The following is a 20,045-nucleotide window of genomic DNA, read 5'->3' on the forward strand; positions in this document are numbered from 1 at the left end:
TCTTGTGATGAGGTTGAGAGCTGCCTCCTCTGGGCATTTAGGTGTAAAGCGGGATTTTTGGGCCCCTCATGTAAAACAGGCAGAGCTGGACCACAGGGCCATGAGCAAGAGGTGTTTAAAGGAGAATAGTCCTGCTTCCCCAGAATACGTTTGCTCTTCAGCAATGGTGCTGAGGGCAGGGGAGAGAGCTCTCTGTATCTAATAGCCCTCAGAGGATTTTTCTTCGATGAGACAAACAAATAGGTGTGTATATATATTTGCCTCTCCTCTTATTGCCCACAAGAACTCCTGCAACCTGCTGGCTGCGCGGCGCGAGCAGACAGCTGCTCTGCCTCCTGCCTGCTGAGGAGAGGCAGCCGCCTGCGTCGCGCTCTCCCCCTCGGCGGTCCCCCGTGCCAGCTGAAGGCCCCGGCTCTGAGGAGCTCCTCCTCGGCGGGAAGCCCCTCTTGCTCAGGCCCGTTACCCTGCCCTCCTCCCTCGCCCCTTCCGCCGGCGGCGGCCTGAGGCGGGAGAGCCGGGCTGCACGCCGTGGCTTTGCCCCTCGGCCTGACGACGAGGCCCCAGCGGTCCCAACAGCGTTTCGGCCTTGGCGTTTTCCCCGCGTCCGCCGGGCCCTGAGCTAAAGCGACCCCGGCCCGGCCCGGCCCGGCCCAGGGGGGCGCAGGCCGCCGCCGCCGGCTCGGGCCCCGGAGCGCTCGGGCTCTGCGCGCCGCCCATCGGCTGGCGGGGAGCTCCCTCCTCCGGCGCCGCGGCGCAGCGCGGCTGCACGCCCAGGCAAGGCCGCTCGGCTGCAGCGCGCAGCGCCGCCCGACCGCGGCGCGGCGCGCCGGGGAGCTGCGCCTTTGCCCCGGGGGAGCGGCCGGCCCGGCCGAAGGGGGCTCAGGCGCGGCCGCAGGCCCCGCGCCCCCTCTCTAGGCCCCGTTGCCAAGGCCCGCTGCCGGGTCGCCGCGCCGCGCAGGCGCGCTGCCCTCCCGCTCCCACGTGACGAGGGCCGCGGGAAGATGGCGGCGCCCAGGGGCCGGCGTGCGGGGCGCTGAGCGCGGTCGGGCCCGGCGCGGCCGCCCCTCGCCGACATGTCGCGGCTCATCGTGAAGAACCTCCCCAACGGGGTGAGCGTGCGGCCCCGGCGGGCTGGGGGGTCGTCGTGGGCCTAGAGCAGGGAGATGGCCTGGAGAGGCTGGGCGGGAGGAGCCGGCGGACGGCGCGGCGCAGGGCCGCGGGGTGGCGGGGAGGGTCCTCGGGGGGAGCAGGGGAGGCCCCTGGGGAGCAGAGATAGGACTCGAAGAGGCGGGCCTTGGCGGGGGGGAGGAAGCCAGGAGAGGCTCTGAGGTTGGGGGGAGGTCCTTGGAGGCCACGGAGAGAGGCCACGGGAGCGGGGTTATTGGGAAGGGGGGAGCGGAGAGAGGCCCCGGGGGGAGGTGGGGTTCGAGGGGGGAGCCGGGAGAGGCCTTGGGGAAGGGTATTTTTTGGTGGGAGGGAGCAGGCAGAAGCCCCGAGGGAGGAGGCCCTTGGTTGGGGAAGAGCAGGGAGAGGCCTTGGGGTGGGGGGATTCTCAGTGAGGAGGAAGTAGAGAGATGCCCCGGTGCGTGTGGGGTGCCTTTGGTGAGTGGGAACAGGGAGATGTCATGGGGGAAAGGGGTTTCGGGGTGAGGAAGGAGACCCTTTGGGGATGGGGGAGGGAGTCTTGGACAGGGAGAGGCACCAGAAGGGAGCCTTTATTGGGAAGGGTTAGGGAAGTGCCCGAGGTGGTAGGAGGCAGGGTGTGGGGGGCGTGGGATGGGGGAAGCCTCCCAGGAGGGGAGAGTGGGTAGCCCCCAGAGAGGTGGAGGAGAGCTGGTCATGGGTATTGCCCTCTCCTCCTTCCCAGGGAGCTGAGTGAGGGTGTGCACGGTGCTGCTCTGCTGTCCGGGTTCCCTTAGGGGTACCAGAAGCTGCCTCTGGTTGAACTAGGTGCTTGATCGTAGCAGGTAGCGCTGCAGGGCCTTGGGCTTTTTGAGAGCTGGGTGCGTTCTCATAGCCGGGGAGATTTTGCAGAGGGAAATCTGTAGATGTACTGGATTCATGGGGGAGATGAAGGGGTGCAGTAGCTGAAGCACGTCAGTCTTGCCACGATGCTCTGTGGTTTCTACGCTTCAGAAGTCCTTTGACAGAAAACGTTTTGTTTTGGACTTATCCATAAAGCATTTCTCTAGTCGTGTTGCGCTGCTGATTTGCCATCCTGTTGCGTCGCTGTTTTCCCCAGATGAATGAAAAGCGCTTTAGGAAACTCTTTGCAGCCTTTGGCACCCTGACCGATTGTTGCCTGAAGTTCACCAAGGATGGCAAGTTCCGGAAATTTGGCTTCATTGGTTACAAGTCTGAAGATGAAGCTAAAACGGCAATGAACCATTTTAACAGAAGTTTCATAGACACCTCCAGAGTCACAGTGAGTTGACCTTTATACACATCATCTTTTTATTCTTAAGAAAGTTTATTAAGCTTGAACAGCCAGGGGCCAAGAAAGCCTAAAAATTGTCTTCTGCAACAAAATAGCAAAACATGATGCCAGGCCTCACTGCTGGAGTCTCAAAGAGGTGTTTAACTCGGATGGGCTCCCTTCTTTGCACTAGCCATGATTTCAGTGCTGGTCGAATCGATAGTGTCAAGTTTTGAGCTGCAATAATCTGAACTTTTGAGCTTGTGCTTTCCTTTTGTTTCTTTAAAGGCACTCCTCTTTCTCTCCTGGACAGAGGATGCAGAAATTCGTGATAAACAGGATAACTTAATTGACTGTGCTTAAATGGACACTGTCACGGTTCTTCCACATGTTGAGCGAACTGCGGCTACACACTTCTAAAGCAAACGTTTGCGCGGAGTGACCTTTTCTCCCCCCCCCCCCCCCCCCCCCCTTCCTCAGTGGTATAAGGAAGGTTTTTGAGGGAGGCTTATCCTGCTGTTGCTGAACTAGACTGTTGAAAATATGTTTAGTCAAAGACCTGTTTTATTCTTTTCAGGTTGAATTATGCAAGTCTTTTGGTGACCCTTCAAAACCCAAAGCGTGGAGTAAACACTCTCAGAAGCTCCCTGCCCCAGAAAAGCAGACTGAGGAACCTGTGACAAAAGCAGCTCCTGCAGGCGCAAAGAAAGTAAGTCCTGCTTGTTTCCTTGAGGATCTGACGTATGTCAGTGACTTGGCAGACTGAGCCTTGACAAAGAGAAGGGTAGCCTGGTGTGTGCAAAAGGGGACAGGGTAGCTGTGACAGCTGATGGTGGAGTCCTGGTTTTTGGCACTTAAGACCTATGTTCCCTGTACTCTTACGTTACCTGAGAAGTGATCTTGGCTGTAGTTCTAACAAGAATTTCTAAAAATGATTTCTCTTTCTAGGATAAAAAGAAGAAAAATCCAGCGGGAGACCTACAGGAGGTGAGTTGAGATTGAGTTGCAGTCCCCAGCTTGTGACCAGGGAATGATAAAAATAGCTGCTTTTATTCCCAGCTACCTGTCCTGCTCTGCGAAGTGAGAATGCTGGGTTCTTGTCCCAGTTGCTGTGATAATGATAAGTTGCATAGCTAAAATGTTTCCCTGGTGGCTTCTACGTTGTTTCCAGCTTGTATTAAGAGCAATAGTCGAATAGCTCTTTATTGTACAGCTTCCAATTTTATTAATTCAAACAAGGTGTATGGTTTAACCTAGCTCCATGATGTACGGTTCAACTGCACTGTAACAAACCATAATTTTTAACAAAATGAGGGGCTCGTTTGTGTATTAAGTAGTCCTAGGCGAACAAACACTGCACCCAGGTTAGTCCTGTCTCAGGAATCTATTTTTTTCCTACTGTATACAAAGTTCTGCCATGTTTAAGTTGTACGCTTTTTTCCTTTTTAGTGCTTTTTTTACTTCTTTAAAGTGCTGTTTAAATATTGATTAAAACAAAGTATAAGAGATCTTGTAGACTTTAGTCGCTTTCGTCCTTATCTTGTGAATGTAAAGCAGACTCCCACTTAAGTAGTTCTTTTTTTTTTTAATTTCACTAGAAGTCAGATCATGTCTTTGAAGTGAGACTGATCACTAGCTGTCCTGTGTCTGTCTTCACAGATTGTTTACTTTGTTTCTTTTTCAACAGCTGGAACAAGATAAAACGTTCCAGGAGTTCTTGCTGGTTCACCAGAAACGCTCTCAGGTGGCCACTTGGGCTAATGACGCTTTGGTGGAAGAGCCCAAGAAGGGAAAATCAAAGCCACCATCCGATTACCTCAACTTTGATTCAGATGAGTCTGAGGAACTAAGCGAGGAGGAGAATGAGGATGAACCCTCTGAAGACGAGGAGGAAGCCAAAGGTACCAACATGACTATCACCCTTTGCTTGTCTCTTGTTTCAGGGAATGTGAGGGCAGTTGTACTGATTAGACTAAAGATCCACCCAAACTAGTGTCCTGCCTCCAGAGAAAGACGTTGTGGTCTGGAAGGTAGTTTCCCTAGCTTGAGGCTTGCTCTGTGGATATATGGCTGCCTCCAGTTTTCTTGAACATGGGGAAATGTGGGAAATATGACTTCCAGCCCTGAGGGGATGGCATTTGTGGTTTCTCCTGAGCCCTTAAGTCAGAACTTAAGGAAGAGTGAAGGGATAAACGTTATCCTCTCCCTTAATGCTCTCCTAGCCTGTAGCCACTTTGAGCAGCAGGACTTCCTGAGCTGGATGTAGCTTCTGTGTATTAGTAAGCCCTTAATTGATTTCTGTGAACTTATCTGGTCTGCCTTTGAGCGATGTGTATTTCTGGAAATGGCTGGGGCCCTTGGGCACTGTCAGAATTGATAGGAACGGCCAGAGCTGAGCACCTTAGATCCTGAAAAGAAAACTGTAGCCAGTGGAGCCATGATTTAGTAGTGGGATAACATATAGAAGATTGAGAAACCTGAACTGCAATCTGATCCATCTACCTTGTTAGTCTCCAGTGTTCCTGCGGTGACCCAGCGGTACAATGATTAGTCTGTTTTTTAGATCCTTTCTCCCTCCCTTTATCGTGCTTCTCCTTGCATCTGTTTGGGCAATTGAAACACAGGTATGATTGGTTGACTTCTGTGGGAATTTTTTTTTGAGAAATGGTCTCCATCCCTTCCCCTGCAAAACTGAACAACTGAAAATCACCTTTGGGGTCAGTTGCAAGTATTTTATTGAAACTGAGACAAAATTCACTATGGAGTTCCTTGAGCTCCTTTCTGATTTGATTTATACATAAAAAGTGTTGCTTTGGAAAAAAAAGATGACCCATCAGCCTGGAAGCAGTAAGATGAGATTACCCTGCTGTTCTCAGTTCGTTCCTCCATGTGTAAAGGGCGAAGAGGAGGAAAGTTATTGTAGTAATTCTGGCTGTTTTCACCTTTTATGTGGTTGGAGAGAGAGCAGGAGTATTTGTGTGCAAGACTTCACTGTTCTGTCCTCTCTTACAGCAAAGAAAAGCCAGAAGGCAGCAGCTGCCAGAGGAGACCTCTCAGATATGGATTACCTGAAATCTAAAGTGGTGGAGGGTTCCTCCTCCTCCTCATCCAGTACAGAAGAAGAGACAGATAGTGAAAAGCTGGAAGAGGAAAGTGAGAGTGAGGAGGATTCAGGCATTGCGGAAACCATCAGTGCCCACACAGAGAAAAAGGAGCAAGAGATACCAGTAGAGAAGAAGAAGAAGAAAGGTTCCACACCAGAGGTATAACTGAACTAGATTTTTGTCTTATCTAAAGCAGAAACCCTGTGGGATAATATATATCTGTCAATTGCTCCAAGAAAGAAGCTGAACACTTGAAGTCTGCATGACTCCTAGGTGCCAGCTTTCTTGATTCACAGGGAGGAAGCTAATGAAGTTTGCCAGATCGCCTCTTTGTGCTAACTGAATTCCCCTCTTCAGGAAACAGACTTCCTAACAAGTGCTGTCAATCCCCGTTCAGAGGTTTTTCTTCTCCTTCCTGTGTCCACCTCTGAATGCCTGCAGGGAATGCTATTCTGCAGAGCTCAGTATTCAGCGACTGAGTTTAAGTGTGTCCCAGCCAAACCTTGCACCCTCATCTGGCGCCTCCTGCCCAGGCTGATGCCGTAATGAGAGAATCACTCAGTATTCTCTCCCACTCTTCAGCCTCCTGCTTGCTGGACAAAACCAACTTGTTGTACTGTGGCTTCTGCTGTTTCATAGGCATCTTACTTTCTTCTGTCCTTTTATTCAGCGGAAGAACCAAGTCAGCTTGGTGGAGGCCACCACACCATACACAGTGAAACTACGTGGTGCCCCATTGAACATCACTGAGGTAAGTGAGTCCTCAAGCTGGGAATGGTGGTTCAAGGGTGTTCCCAGTTTGTAACTCGCTATCTTTGCGACGGTGCAAAGATATCTTCACATGGTAGAACTGTTCTGAGAATTATATGGGCAACTGGGGGAATCTTTTGAACTCGGTCTGTCCAGAAACGTTGCATGTGATGTCTTTATAGCACTTTAGAAAGAGATATCTGAAACTTGACACTGTCTGAATCCAAGAATTCATTTAAACAATCATTATTCTCCTCCGCAGCAAAAAGTTCGGGAATTCCTCTTGCCTCTGAAGCCAGTGGCAATCCGGATAGGAAAAAATGCCCAGGGGAAAAAGACAGGTAATGTGTTTGCGTGGAAGGGGATTGGATCTGTGAGTTAGAGGACCTCTTTCAATCTCAACCTCTGCTCTTGTCATCTGTGGTTCCAAATCACTGGCTTCTGCCCCAATTCCTACACACCCTTCTGTGACTTCACAGCACACCTGCCCTCGTTGCTATCTGTAGGATGCTGAGGGCAGAATGATGTTGGCTGTGCTTCCCCTATAGCGGTGCAGCACACAGCAGCAGGAGCTTTTTCTTTGATTTACCTCTGGAGCTTCCCTAAACATCCCCAACAATACCAAGGAAAGGTCTCCTTTTTTGGGACAGCTGCATCAGCACCCAGCTGATGTGTGCGTATCAGCCACAGGGCTGCTGTAGCAGATTGATCTTTAGCCAAAATGGGTCTCCTTGGGGGCTGTGATTATTGGAGGTACCTGTTAGAAAGGGTTTTGGAGCAGGTCCTTGGAGCTGGCACGGAACTTTGCTAGATGCTACTTTCCTTTTATAGCCTTACAGCAGACTTGCCTTTTCTTTGCTGTCATAGGCTTGAGGACACCTGTGAAAGGCTACTTTGGCTGTTAAATTGGGCTTGTTTGATCTCTACATAGAGAATGAGCTTTTAAAAGCCAGCCTTCCAATTTGAGATCTGACATGGCCATTTTCAGGCTGGATTGAAACTTTAATGGGAGCTGAATGCTTTATCTATAGGAATCTATAGAGGAAACACTGATTCACTGTTAATTAGCCAATTAGTGGCTGTTTTCCCCACATGATGCTCAGTTGAACCTTTCCTTCCTCCAAGGTTATATCTTTGTTGACTTGAAGAGTGAAGCAGACGTGCAAAAGGCCTTGAAGCGAAATAAAGAATACATAGGTAAGGGCTATTTGTTCCTCCTTGTTCTGGCTGAAGTAGATGGCGTGGTGCTCAGCTGCTGAAGTGTTCACCTCTAAAGTATCTCACATTGCCTTAATTTTTTCCAGGCGGATGGTGGGGGTGGTTTCCTCTGCTTAACTGACGTGGGATAACCAGGTGCTGTGTTAATGCCCTTGGAAGCAGCAGAGAATAGGCAAGGAACTGAGCTGTGTGTTGCTCTTTGGCCCTCGTTTTTGTTGTGTGCCTGAAGTGTATCTTGCTCTTGGTATAGAAATGATATTGTTTAAATCTGGCTGGGATAGCGCAGCGGATTTGTAAAAATGATTCTGTAAGCCTGTGTTTGAATCCTGTTCTTTGGCCTAGTCCTTAATAGAACTAGACTTATATTCGCAAAAATCCTGCGCGGAATGGGAGCATCTACTTAAAGGCCTGTGGACTAGGTTGGCAGAGCTGCAAGGCTTGGAGCTCTATGTCCTGGCTGAGGGAAAGGGAACTGTGAATTGTCTAGCAAATGTTATGCTGCTTTTCATGAAGACTGATCTCTCTCGCAGCCTCCTGCCCCACCTGTTTGTTTTTATTAATCAGGCTGAGTTCTCCTCAAGTTTGTGGAGTTGGAACTGCTTATGTTACTGCTGTAAGCCCAGGCTCTTCAAGCACAGATACTGATTGCCTGTGGCTCTGAATGATGCGTGGCCTTGGGAAGTGTCTAACGTACCTCTGTATGTGTTTGCGGATTAGGTGGGCGATACATTGAAGTATTGCGATATGAGAACACCCCGAAAAAAGAAGTTACAGCAAAAACTGCTGACCAGCCATGGCAAAGAAGGAAAAAGGATGATGAGGAAGAAGAGGACTTGTCTGAATCAGGGAGACTCTTTGTCAGAAATCTTCCCTTTACCAGCACTGAGGAGGACTTGGAGAAGATTTTCTCCAAGTACGGTAAGCAGCCGTTGCAGGATGGGGATTTGCAGGACTGCATCATTTCTTCTTGCACGTGGAGGTTTGCTTGGTGGATACAGATGGACGAAGTGATCTGTGTTCTGCACCTCTCAGATGTGGACCAACTCCCCTCATTTTTATTGCCTGGCATGCCAGTATGTGGCTACTTGGTGTTAGTACTGGTGCTGTCTTCATGCTGCTTAGCTCAGGGCATGTATTGTTGTGTGTCTCTGCCCTCATCCCTCTAATCATCTCTCTGATCCAACAGTAAAAACTCTTCCCAGTCAGATTAGGATCTAATGGGTTCTAGTGGGTTGGGAAGAAGAAGGTAACTGAGAGTGCCTGCTGCATGAAAGCATTTCCTCCTGCAGGAGATTGCTAGACGCTGTAGATAAGAAGTGAATCTCTATGGCTGAGATGCAGCCCAAACTTGTGTTCATTTGATGTGTCAGGTGGGAATCCCAGGCTGCTGTTTTCTAGCTTGAAGCTGAACAAATTTGTGTTCCTCTTGGCTTTAGATCCTCCAGGGGAGGGGAGAGGGTTAGCCTGTGGACATCTTTCTTCCTGACTTTAGGTAAATGCAGCTGCCCAGAATTTGCTTTTCTGTGGACTGAGTGTGGCTGTTCCACTCACGCGTCAAAGCCCCTGAGCTGCAATGCACTGCAGATCTGGCCTTGGGTGGTTTTGCTGGGCCTGCCTTGTCGCTCTCCAGGCAGCAGCTCTTTACGCAGACTAGTGTCTCGCTGCCCACCTTTCTGTAATGTGCAGAGCTGCTCTGCCCTCCCTGGCTCCCTTCCTCCCCTGGCTTTGGCAGCAGATGCTAGTTCGGAACACTGTGGTAGCAGGTGATGGCTGTACAAGGGACATCTCTCATGGAAAGGCCTTGCCTTTTGCAGGGCCCATCTCGGAGATCCATTTCCCTATAGACAGACTGACCAAGAAACCCAAAGGATTTGCTTTCGTCACATATATGATTCCCGAGCATGCAGTGAAGGCCTATGCGGAAATGGATGGGCAGGTGTTCCAGGTACGGTGATTCATGGTTTCCTGTGCTGTCGGACTGCGGCTGGTCGGGGGGCGTTTGTTAGTAATGTGGCCAAGTATTTGCTTCTGTGCTTTGCCAAAATGGATACCTCTGGGCGCAAGAGAGTGGGGTCTGTTTTGCCCTGCTATATGGGAAGCACAGTTGCTATGGTAGAGCAGCGCTGATGTGAACAGCCTTGCAGCTACCAAAGTCTGAGCTAGAGGTCATGGAACGAGATCCGAGTCCCACAGTCTCTCACGTTGTGTGGCTGCTTAGAATTGCTGTGGTGTCATCTTTGAGCAAAAGGGGAGGAAGGTTTCTTTTTCCACCTCTGTCACTTGACTGAGAGGAAGTTTCCTGGCAGCTTTCTCTTCTGTTTAGTTCATGAGCTTCTGGGTATTAATTTCAGAGCTGCTGATCCTGTTCTTCTTTTCTTCTAGGGCAGAATGATGCATCTTTTGCCCTCCACTATCAAAAAAGAAAAAAAGGAAGATGCAGATGCAGAAGAATCCTCCTCCTACAAGAAGCAGAAAGAGGCTAAGGACAAAGCCAACAGGGCCAGGTACAGAGGTGTCTTGTAGCGGGGTAAGAACGCAACCTGCCAAATTCTCAAATGGCCAGAATGCATATGGGTTCTTTGCAGGGCTTATGTAGATGACCAAAGTCAATAAAACACTTGCTGCGCAGCTTTGTTTCCTTTATCTCTTACTTGCTTGGTTCTTTTTCTTCCTTTCTCCAAGTAACTCAGTAGTTCAGGTTTCTCAGAGTTTCTGCCGCTCACTGATTTTTTTTTCAATGACTTTGTGTATGAATTGGATGCGGCAGTGTCTAAAAAAAAGTTGTTCTAATACCGTGACTCTTCAGAGTAGTGGTTCCGAGTTGGCTGGGTCTTTCTCCTCTGCTTGATCATGTATATTTCTAAAGCTCGTAGAAACTTTGAGGTATCTTCCCCTCTGGCAGATTTGCTTGGAAGTGGACAATGCTTTCAAACTTTAAGGGGAAGGAACACAGCATTGCTCATGTGGGCTTTGTGCCAGATGAAAAACCATAAGTGTGTTCTGGTTTGCAGTGATGTGTTCCTCTGAGCCAACATCTGAACTTCCAGCAGTGATCTCTGTAACTGCATAGCAGTGGCTGATAACCACGTAGGGAAGAAGAGCTAAGCTGCATGCGCTCCCTCATCCTGTCCCTCGTCTAAGGATCTTTACCCTTGTTTCCCTCTAGCTTATCCCCCTGGCTGCTAGCGATGACGTTCAAAGCTGTTTTTTCTCAGGGCTGTTGAATAGAGAAATGCCAGGGGAGGAAGGTCCTGGGTGACTCTGAACCTGACCTTTTTTTTTTTGTCTCTTCAGCTCTCACAATTGGAACACACTGTTTGTCGGGACAAATGCCGTGGCTGATGCCATTGCTCAGAAATACAATGCTTCCAAAAGCCAAGTGCTGGATCATGTGAGTTGGGTTATTGATCAGCTCAGGGATGGCAGATCGTTTTGCTATCTACATGTTTCTTCACCCCCAGAGCCTGCCTGGTCTTTTTGTGCTGCAGAAGCCTCTGTGCAGTCACAACTGCCAGTCAGTCAGATTGAAAGATCCATGATCCTGTAGCTTCTCTGTGGGATCTGAGCCCGACAACCCCTTTGTCATTGGAAGACAAAATGACTGCCCTCATCCTGGGTTGCCTGGCTGAATTTTGCATTTCTGCATGACTAGAAGCTGCTGGAAATTTATACCCTATAGCGTAGATTCTTCCTGGAAACTTCACTTTGCCTTTGGGACCGTTTTCTGGCTCCAACGGCAAAACTTCCAGCAGCTTTAAAGAAGCTAGAGCTTTCTACCTTCAAGCTCTCTGCAGCGTTCCCTCTGGATCTGATTCAGAGAGCAGCAGGAAAAACAAGTGCCCAGCACCTTCCTGGATCAAGCCCTTTGCTTCTCTGTTTTGACCAGTGTCACGTTGTTGGTTGATTGTCCTTGCCTACAGGAGAGCAAAGACAGTGTGGCAGTGAGGATTGCTCTGGGAGAAACTGAGCTGGTCCAGGAAATCCGCCGGTTCCTCATCGAAAATGGAGTCAGCCTGGATTCCTTCAGTCAGGTAGATGCCCAGCAGCAAAGTGGAGCTACCTCTTTGAAATGATGGTGTGGTTCTGAGGCCCTTAGCTCTCAAAGAAATTAGTAATTAAATCTTTGACATCTTGCAGGATTGAACCCTCAGATGGGTTAGGAACTGTTCTGTCCGTTTGAATATGCAAACCCCCCCCCCGCCACCCGAATGACTGAATGTGTCACAGTGTGACAGTTGGCTGTAGGCAGAGAGCAAGTTCTGTGTCTGTACCAGGGTGGACCTGGAGCTGAAATCACTGAGTATGAGCATGTGTGGAACAGGGGTTTTGTGTTGGGGTGTGGATCTTGTTGATAGGAAGTGTATTCTAAAAGGCTGGGTTGGCCCTTTTGTATCCTAGAAAGGTGTGATATGGAGTGAGAGAGCATGTTACGTTGGATCTGAAATCTTCAGTTATTAAAAGAGGTTGGTTTTTACTACTTTTATTCTCTCTCCCCTTCCTCCTTCCCCTCCAAACGTCATAGGCCGCTGGTGAGCGGAGTAAAACTGTAATCCTGGTGAAGAACCTCCCTGCTGGTACAAGAGTAGCAGAGCTAGAGGAGGTTTTTGGCAAACATGGCAGCCTGGGCCGGGTGCTACTCCCAGAAGGTGGCATCACAGCTATTGTGGAGTTCCTGGAGCCAGCTGAGGCCAAGCAAGCTTTCACCAGGCTGGCCTACTCCAAGGTGAGCATGGCGCGGAGCAGGCAGCTGCCCAGAGAGTCTTGTCTGGTAAGACATCCTACCAGGCTGGCAGAAGGAGCTGGAGCACCGAATTCTGCCAGGTTGCCTGGCAGAAATTGGTTTGTCTTTGTAAAGTCTTGAGAATGAGCACGAGCAGTTCACCTGAGTGAATGTGATACAGGATCTTGGTTAGCTGTGATTCTGCAGAAAGGAGTACTTGCTACAGATGTGAGATCCAAAGGGCTTTTGAAGGAAATAAGTTACCCCAGAAGGAGTAACTGCTGTTATCCTCTGGTCACTTGGATTTAGAGAGATGCCCAGTGCATCCCTATGTGACAGTGACTGAGTAGGGTTCTCAGCCTGCAAAGACAGCTAGGGAGAGAAGGCTGTGGTAAGTCTACAAAATCCTCAGTGGCTTGAAGAAGGTTTCTGTCACCTCTAGTGATGCAGGAGTATGGTTCTGAAGCCAGGAGCGCCCCTTGAAAACCATTTGCCTAGCCTTGGCCTTGCTCCATGACCTCTAGTTGTCGTATGACAGGCTGTGGTCCTGTGTGCAGTTTCACTTCAGTGAAAGAGAATTCAGTCAGCTGGAAATGCTGCTCAGCTTTCCACTCCAGTTTCGCATAATAGTGTTTGCTGCGAACAGACCTTTCTTCAGGCCTTGCCCTCCGCTCTTTATTTTACTGTTGTGTTGTCTTTACAGTTTCATTCAGTGCCACTGTATCTGGAATGGGCTCCAATGGGTGTCTTTTCTGGGCCAGCCCCTCAGAGAAAAACCCTTGAAGCTCCAGAAGAGGAAGGGAAGGCAAAACTGGAATCAGGTAAGAGCTTTGACTTTGAAACAGAAGCATCTCTGACTGTTTTCCTGCTCTTTCACGTATTCAGTGGCAACACTGAGGTTTCTGACACTTTTGGGATGGAACCAATGTTATCTGAAGCCCTCTGTATGGTTCTTAGGGGCATCTGTCTCTCTGCAGTGCGTTTGTTGACCTTACATACAAGCGTTGCGCTTATTCTTGTCTCTGCTCTCATTGCTGCGTGGATGAGGCATGGAGAGTCCAGCGCTGCTCTCAGCGCACAGGACGCAATCCAGTTTGGGTTGGGCTGATGTGAGCTCTTGCTTTGGCAATGAGAAGAGATTTTTGTTCTTTGTCCAATGCTGGCAAGTTGCAATATGGCAGGTAATTCTGTCGCATGTATTTATCCTCACTTGGACAGTAGTGAGAGCGATCTAATACAACCTAATGCTGCGTAGTCTCCCAGATAGTGTAGTGCTGAGGGACTTGGAAATGCTTGGACGTGTACTTGGATAGGAGCGCAGATGCCATTATCAGCTGTGACGATGGTCCGGCCCAGACTGGCGGTGTCTTAGCAGTGACTTGCCAAAGGATAAGCCCTGCAGTACCAGATTGAGCCCTTCCTCCCTGTCACTAGGACAAGGCTTGGTCTTGGCAGCAGCTGTTGGGAGAGCATTAGCTGCTCTGTGTAAGCAAGGCCTTACCCCAGCTGAGTGTGTGTGCAGTTGTGTGCTGTGCAAGGATACAGGCAGTGCCTGCAAGCAGCCAGGCTCGAAGGAACAGCGGGCGCGCCCAGCAGCAGTGGATGGAGCAGCTGAGTTGCCCGTGGCAGGCTGTGGGTCCCTGCACGTATTTCTTTGTGCTCTCTTGTTTCAAGCCTTGCTGTACGCTTTGTCTGGGTGATTTCCCACTGCTCCTGCTGCAAGGACACATCCTGCTCTTCCCCCAGTATACCTCTTTCTCCCCATCCCAGGGCCTGTGAAAACTAGATCTTTCCTATATCATTAAAACCTTTAAAGATCTCTTTTTTATGTTTTAATTTTTTAAAAATTTTTTTAATTTTTTATTTTTGTGCAGGGGCTGGAGAACCATAGCTTTATGTAGGTTTCTTTGCTGGAAGCTATTTCAGGACTCTGAGGTTTGGGGAGGGGGGAGGAAAGCTGATGAAAAGCACCTTCCCGGGCTGCAATTCTGCATGCAGGTCACAGGGGAGGGCTAGAGTCGGGGAGGTGGGGGAACCATTTTATCTCCCTGTAACCGAGACCCTCACCTCGAGATAAAGGGCTTTAAGCGCCGGAGCTCCTGGAAGGCTGCTCGGGGCTGATAATGGTCTTTGCTGCCAGTGTCTGGCGCTCTGCATCGGGGAGAGGGAAAGGGAGGGGATTTGCAGTAAACTCTTCGACTCGCCTACAATAGGGCCCCGTGTGGTGGTGCATGGCTGCATTTTATTGCGCCAGCCACAGATGGAGGCACCTTTTCATCCTTCCCCCATCTCACTAAATCTCTTCCCTCTCCCTCCCTCAAATGAGTTTGGTTTTTTTTTTTTTGGAAGGTGATGGGGGGGGGGGTTTCCCTTTAATGTTGACAAATATCCAGCCTGTGTGGGTGAGAGGGATTTGACCACCCAACTGAAAAGGCTTGGGCTGCGTGATGCCAGCGGGCCAGGGAGGCCAAGCAAATGGAGCCGTGTGGGGAAAAGCTGCTCTTGGGATGGAGCGAGGGGTCTCGGAGTGCCCTTGACCCCAGTGCGGATTCCCTTCAGGTGGAATGAGAGAGAACTAAGCCTAGAAAAATCACAGAGGGGAGATGTGTTAATGCCAAAGAGAGATGATTAGCTTGGCCCTGCTGAGCACAGCATCAGCTGTGCTGTAGGGGATGAAGCCAATCTGAAAGATGAGTTGTCTAGCAAGTAAAGGAGTGGGTGAGGCAAAGGATGAAAGCTCGTGTGTACTCTCTGGTGTCTAATAAGGTCCTAGGCCCACTGCAGCCTTTGCTTCAGTGAGGGGACTAGCAGCCCTCTCCTCTCCCCACCTTTCTTTGTTGGTGAAATGTGCAGCCACCCAGTAGCTTCGAGGTCTCTTCATTTCGTTAAATATGATAGAAATTATTAAGCCATTTTAGAAGCTTGGAAGAGAGGGAAATGAATGGATGGACAGCAACAAAGAGCAGTTGCCCAAGCCTCCTTCCCTAGTAAGGCAAAGGCAAACCACGGATACCAGCAGACTTGCCCATTGATCCTCGTTAAGCCCTCTAGAGTAGGTAGATTTCTGTTAACTTCCCTTACTTTGGACAAGGCCTCAAAACTCAACAGTGGGGCTTAGATGCCCCAGAGGAAGTTGTTATACTGAATTGCTGCTTGATTACTTGGCTTTCTGTGATCCAGCATGTTCAGTGGGACGTACTGAGGCCTGGAGTGAGCTGCTGCGTACCAAGATGTCAGGAGAGGCTGCATGTTTTAGTAGATAAAGCTCAGGGCCAGCTAAGGATCGTCCCACCTCAGTGCAGGAGGTAGAGCTGGAAGGCATCAGTGGGGGGGGTTTGGAGCATTTTGGTCTGTATGAGGACTGGCAGATGCTGATTTTCGTCTTACTCCTCTGGAGTTGGTGGTGTAAGGATAGTCTCTTGTGTTGGCACTGATGATTTTCAGCACATTGTACATCTCAGCTGACTGATTTCTTTCTTGTTCCTCTCCATCTTTGTGATCTGCCATACCTTCCACTTACCCTTTGTTTAACAGGCGAGAATGAAAGGGCCATCTAGGGAAATGTGGGTTTGTTCCTCCCTCTCTGCCTGACCTTCCCTTTGTCCCTCTGCTTTGAGGCAGAGACCCCTTGCATAGTTCAGCAGGTGTCTGGCTAGGTTTGATGCGCGGGTGTTTGACCGCTGGGGAAGAAGGTTCGTGGAACTGTACGTTCAGAGAACAGGCAGTGTTTCACTTTCCACAGGGACGTGTTCACATACCATGTGTCGAGTGTGCTTCAGTCTGTGCTCGCCTACGAAGAGCCAGTAGAGAAGCGGCTTGTTCCTGCTGCAACTAGGAGCTTGGAGCAGGGGGCAAGCTCACCCCAAATTTGGCTTTGCTACGTTTTACGATGTTGGGTTTGTTCTCTCTGTATCAGGTAATGATGCTGACACAGCTATAAAGGGCTCAGAGGTAACAGCAGCACCAGAAGAGGAGGAGGAGGAAGAGGAGGAAGAGGAAGAAAGCGTTCCAGGGTGTACCTTGTTCATCAAAAACCTCAACTTTGCCACCACAGAAGACACGTTGAAGGAGGTGAGCCGTGAGCAAAGGGGAGGGACTAGGTTTTGCCAAGCACAGTCTGCTCAGAGGACCAGGAAGGCATTGAGCGTGTGGTTGAGGACCAGATTGTGATGTCTGTTGGAGTGAAGTCCCTGCTCCCTGCACAGGCTTGGGAGCGCTGGCTCTAGTCTTTTGCAAAGTGGAAGGGACTAGCTAGCTGTTCTGCAACTGTGATGTGGTGAGGACGAGGTGTTTCAAGGAGGTACATTGCAGCCACTGTGACCTTCTGATGATGGAAGAGAGATTATGCTGGGACTCAGAACCTCCACTTTTGGGTTTTGAGCATCCATTAGACAAACATGTCTGAAACAGTTTTAAGGGGGATTAAACAGTTCCCATATTGGAACAGGTGGGAGCGACAGAGAATCTTCTAAGATTCTCCGCCACCCATGCTTTCAGTAATGCTTTTCCTTGGGGCCGGCACTTCTGCAGCTGTGATACTGCTTTGTGTGTTATTGCATTTAATGCATAATTTCACCCAGATGCACTTTTCATCTAAATTTCTACCAATGTCGAGCTGCCTGTGCCCTCACAGGAGAGACTGTGCTGCTTTACCTCAGCAAAGGGAGATATAGCGTTTCTGAAGCGATGTGGGATGTTAAAAGCAGAGCCAGGATAGTTCTAACTTAATTGCCCCAAAACCTACTAGTTTATAATCTCCTACCTGCCCTTGAAGTCTGAGCAGTTTTTGTACCCTAGTTCTCTGTTAAGGGAGACTTCTTTCTCTGCTGAGGACATGGCAGCAAAACGGATGTCCAAATTGTCTTTTTTTACAGATAGCAACTGAGCTTGGTTTATGTGTGGGTGCCAGAGGGGCAGAGCCTAGCACATTCAGCCTGTGTTGTCGTTCATGGAGCCTGGACAGACTGGGAGCAGAAAGGGCTGAGTGATTTGTGGTCCCAGTACCTTGGCAGGTGTCTCAAGCATTTAACTTTGTAAGAGCAGCATGGAAACTTTGATGCAGATGACAGCAAAGCTGGCAATGTACAGATCCTGGGGCTCGGCATGCCTCCACGTGCTCTTGGCTGCACGGCAGGTGCCTGCGCTGTGCCAAAATCCTCCTGCAGGACATGATCAGGAATAGAGGAAATGCACTATACAAGCCAGTGCCCACACCAACACCTTGTACCTTGGTTCTAGAATGTGTCTGCCACAGCAGGACAGCTCCTGCTACCTTGCAATTCCTCTTGAATGGGTTTAGAAGGAGCGGTCTAGAATATTGCCTCCATGGCAGTCACCCTCCTCTAAGGTCCATACCTGGGTGAGGGCGTTTTGTAATCTGTAGCGTTCCTCCAAAGCTGTTCCAGGTCTCTGTGCAGTTATTGAGGAGTGGTGGAGAGTTTCTGGGAGTAAATATGTATATATTTGTTTAAAAGTGTGTATGTGTTTGTGTGTATATGTATTTGTATAGAAATAACTTTATAAGAGAAGACACAGCTGCACTGACTCTTTGTTAGGTGTGGGGAGCGGGGGAGGTGGGCCTGTGAGTGTGTGTTCCTGGCTCTGGAAGAGGGCCACGTTGTCACTTGAGTTGAGTTGCAAGCCTTTGACAAAGAGAATTAAGTCACGTGTCCAAATTCCTTGCAGACATTCTCCAAAGTGGGAGCTGTGAAGAGCTGCACAATATCCAAGAAGAAAGACAAAGCAGGTACTCTAGATGTTGCTGTTCAATTCCTTCCCTCGGCTGGTTGCTGAGGGCTCAGGTGTGGCGTTGCTTTAGCATTCATCTGGCGGAGCGTTTGTCTGTTGTTGGTGAAATCCTCAATATGTCTAGAAGTATGCCTGCTGAAATGGCTGAAAACAGCAACCAAAAATACCCCAGGGTTCAATCTAGAAGGTTAAGCTCAATTGTGGGATATGTAGAGACGTGGCCTTCTCTTGAGATCAGGATAGAGAAGCCAACTCCTTCAGGATCATAGAAGAGAGCAGAATGAAAGTTGAATGGAACCAGTGCCCTGTGTTGATTAAACTTGTGCATGAAATACTTTATACGCAGTAGCGACCAGGATCTTCAAGGGTGTCTGGTTGAGTACTGTGCTGAATGTAGTTAGTTTGCCTTCTGCCTGCCTCCTTTGAACCCCAGCATGCTGCTGTGATGAGTGGTTATGTCTGTTGTACTGACTGCCTGGCTTCTGGGTGGTTGGACAGGAAGGAGTTTGCTTACAGCAAGTACTGACTATATGGGCTATGTCTTGTTCCCAGATTTTAAACTAGGGAGTTGTGCAGCTTTATGGGGATTTGTCGTAGGAAGTGGCTGTACAGAGCTCTTGCATGGGATGCTTGAAAACTCTGATCCATTGAAAGAAAAAGAAATAAAATAAAGGAAACTCTGTAGGACTGCTCAAAAGTACAGCTATAGGCACACACATGACCAGTCTGCAACACTTGAGTTTAGGCTGACCTCATTCTCCTTTCTGAAGTGATCTGCTTCTATCACTGTGGGGTGATCTCTGTTAGCCTGCTGCCATTGAAGTTTTGAAGTCAGAAACCAAGTGTTGTGTTTTCAGTTGTGGGTTTTTCCTTTCCTCATCCAGCCTTATTTATGGGCTTTTGAAGTTGTCGCTGTGTTCTTAAGAAACACGACGTGACTGGGGCTGCTGCCAGCTTTTACTGGTTCAGGGAAGAACTAAAGGGCTGTGTAAGAGGTCTCATCTTTGGCTTGGAAGCTGGAGCTGCCCATCCAGGCTTATATAAGCATTTGCTAGTTGTGTCTTGGAGACTGCAAAGGCATTTTGCCTCTCAGGTGAAACATAGGGCTTGCACTTCATGATAGTGGGAAATACAGCACGCAACAGTCTGAATTTAAGCAGATCTCAGTTCCCAATGTTGTTTAGTAAACTGACTTTCAAGTATTGACCAAAATGAATGCCTGAATGCGTTGTGGATTAGAAAAGTATCATCTTGGGGCCAACCTACAGCCTGTGCATTTTTATCCCAGGGCAAAAGTCATACCCATTTCCGGATTGTTGGCAAACTTTCCAAATGAAGGCCTCAGTCATGAGGAGAAAGTCCTGGGTATTTAAAAAAAAAAAAAAAAAAAAAAAAAGTATTCGTAATAGGATCACTCACCCTGAATATGATCAGCAGCTGTTTTGCAGGACCTGTAAATAATGTTTTAGTTAACATGGTTGCACTGAAATTATGCAAAGCAGAACTCTATTGTGTGTGCAACTTCAGTTATCCCCTGACATCAGCACCAAAACAAGAAAGGCCAGGCTATTCAAGTAGAGCATCCATCCTAGAATAGTATCTTGCTCAAAATCAATGAAGCATGATCTCCTGCTTAGTGTCGTCTCTGATTCCTACTAATTTAACGAGTTTCCTTTCTTTTCTGATAGGTGCTTTGCTTTCAATGGGCTTTGGGTTTGTGGAGTACAAGAAGCCAGAGAATGCTCAGAAGGCCCTACGTCGGCTTCAGGTAAGCTTAGGTACTGTTAGTCCAGATTTCTTTCCACAGATGATGGACAAAGGCTTGGATGAACTGTGAAGTTCAGAATCTAGCTGAGGTTGTCAGTACTACAAGTGATAGTGTACTGATGGAGCGGTCTCTAAAATGGGCTAGGCCTGCAAGGGAAGAGGGTATGTAAGGGAAAAGACCTCATGCAGCAAAGAGTTTTCTAGCATTGATCCAGTACGGAGCTGGCAGAAAATGTGGAATGCTTGAAGTTTAATATGTTTGTTCTGGAAGGTTTCCTTTGCAGAGGTGACAGAGACCCAGGCCCCAACTTAAAAAGAATTA

At 49.0% G+C, this 20,045-nt stretch overlaps 1 protein-coding gene across 1 annotated transcript in view; it reads left to right on the top strand.

Annotated features, from left to right (window-relative positions):
* The first annotated feature begins 947 nt into the window (after window positions 1-947).
* RBM19 (RNA binding motif protein 19) overlaps window positions 948-20,045 on the top strand; it is a 92,344-nt gene continuing 73,246 nt past the window's right edge. Inside the window, exons 1-19 of the mRNA XM_068910705.1 lie at window positions 948-1,109; window positions 2,243-2,425; window positions 2,994-3,125; window positions 3,365-3,403; window positions 4,104-4,317; window positions 5,429-5,679; window positions 6,191-6,271; window positions 6,533-6,611; window positions 7,396-7,467; window positions 8,206-8,406; window positions 9,303-9,433; window positions 9,871-9,992; window positions 10,783-10,879; window positions 11,409-11,519; window positions 12,011-12,211; window positions 12,912-13,029; window positions 16,125-16,279; window positions 17,894-17,954; window positions 19,645-19,724. Coding sequence (XP_068766806.1) covers window positions 1,074-1,109; window positions 2,243-2,425; window positions 2,994-3,125; window positions 3,365-3,403; window positions 4,104-4,317; window positions 5,429-5,679; window positions 6,191-6,271; window positions 6,533-6,611; window positions 7,396-7,467; window positions 8,206-8,406; window positions 9,303-9,433; window positions 9,871-9,992; window positions 10,783-10,879; window positions 11,409-11,519; window positions 12,011-12,211; window positions 12,912-13,029; window positions 16,125-16,279; window positions 17,894-17,954; window positions 19,645-19,724 — 2,364 coding nt within the window. The 5' untranslated portion in view covers window positions 948-1,073. The remainder of the gene's footprint in view (window positions 1,110-2,242; window positions 2,426-2,993; window positions 3,126-3,364; window positions 3,404-4,103; window positions 4,318-5,428; window positions 5,680-6,190; window positions 6,272-6,532; window positions 6,612-7,395; window positions 7,468-8,205; window positions 8,407-9,302; window positions 9,434-9,870; window positions 9,993-10,782; window positions 10,880-11,408; window positions 11,520-12,010; window positions 12,212-12,911; window positions 13,030-16,124; window positions 16,280-17,893; window positions 17,955-19,644; window positions 19,725-20,045) is intronic.

The sequence above is a fragment of the Struthio camelus genome, chromosome 17, assembly GCF_040807025.1.
Source record: "Struthio camelus isolate bStrCam1 chromosome 17, bStrCam1.hap1, whole genome shotgun sequence".
Classification (NCBI taxonomy): domain Eukaryota; kingdom Metazoa; phylum Chordata; class Aves; order Struthioniformes; family Struthionidae; genus Struthio; species Struthio camelus.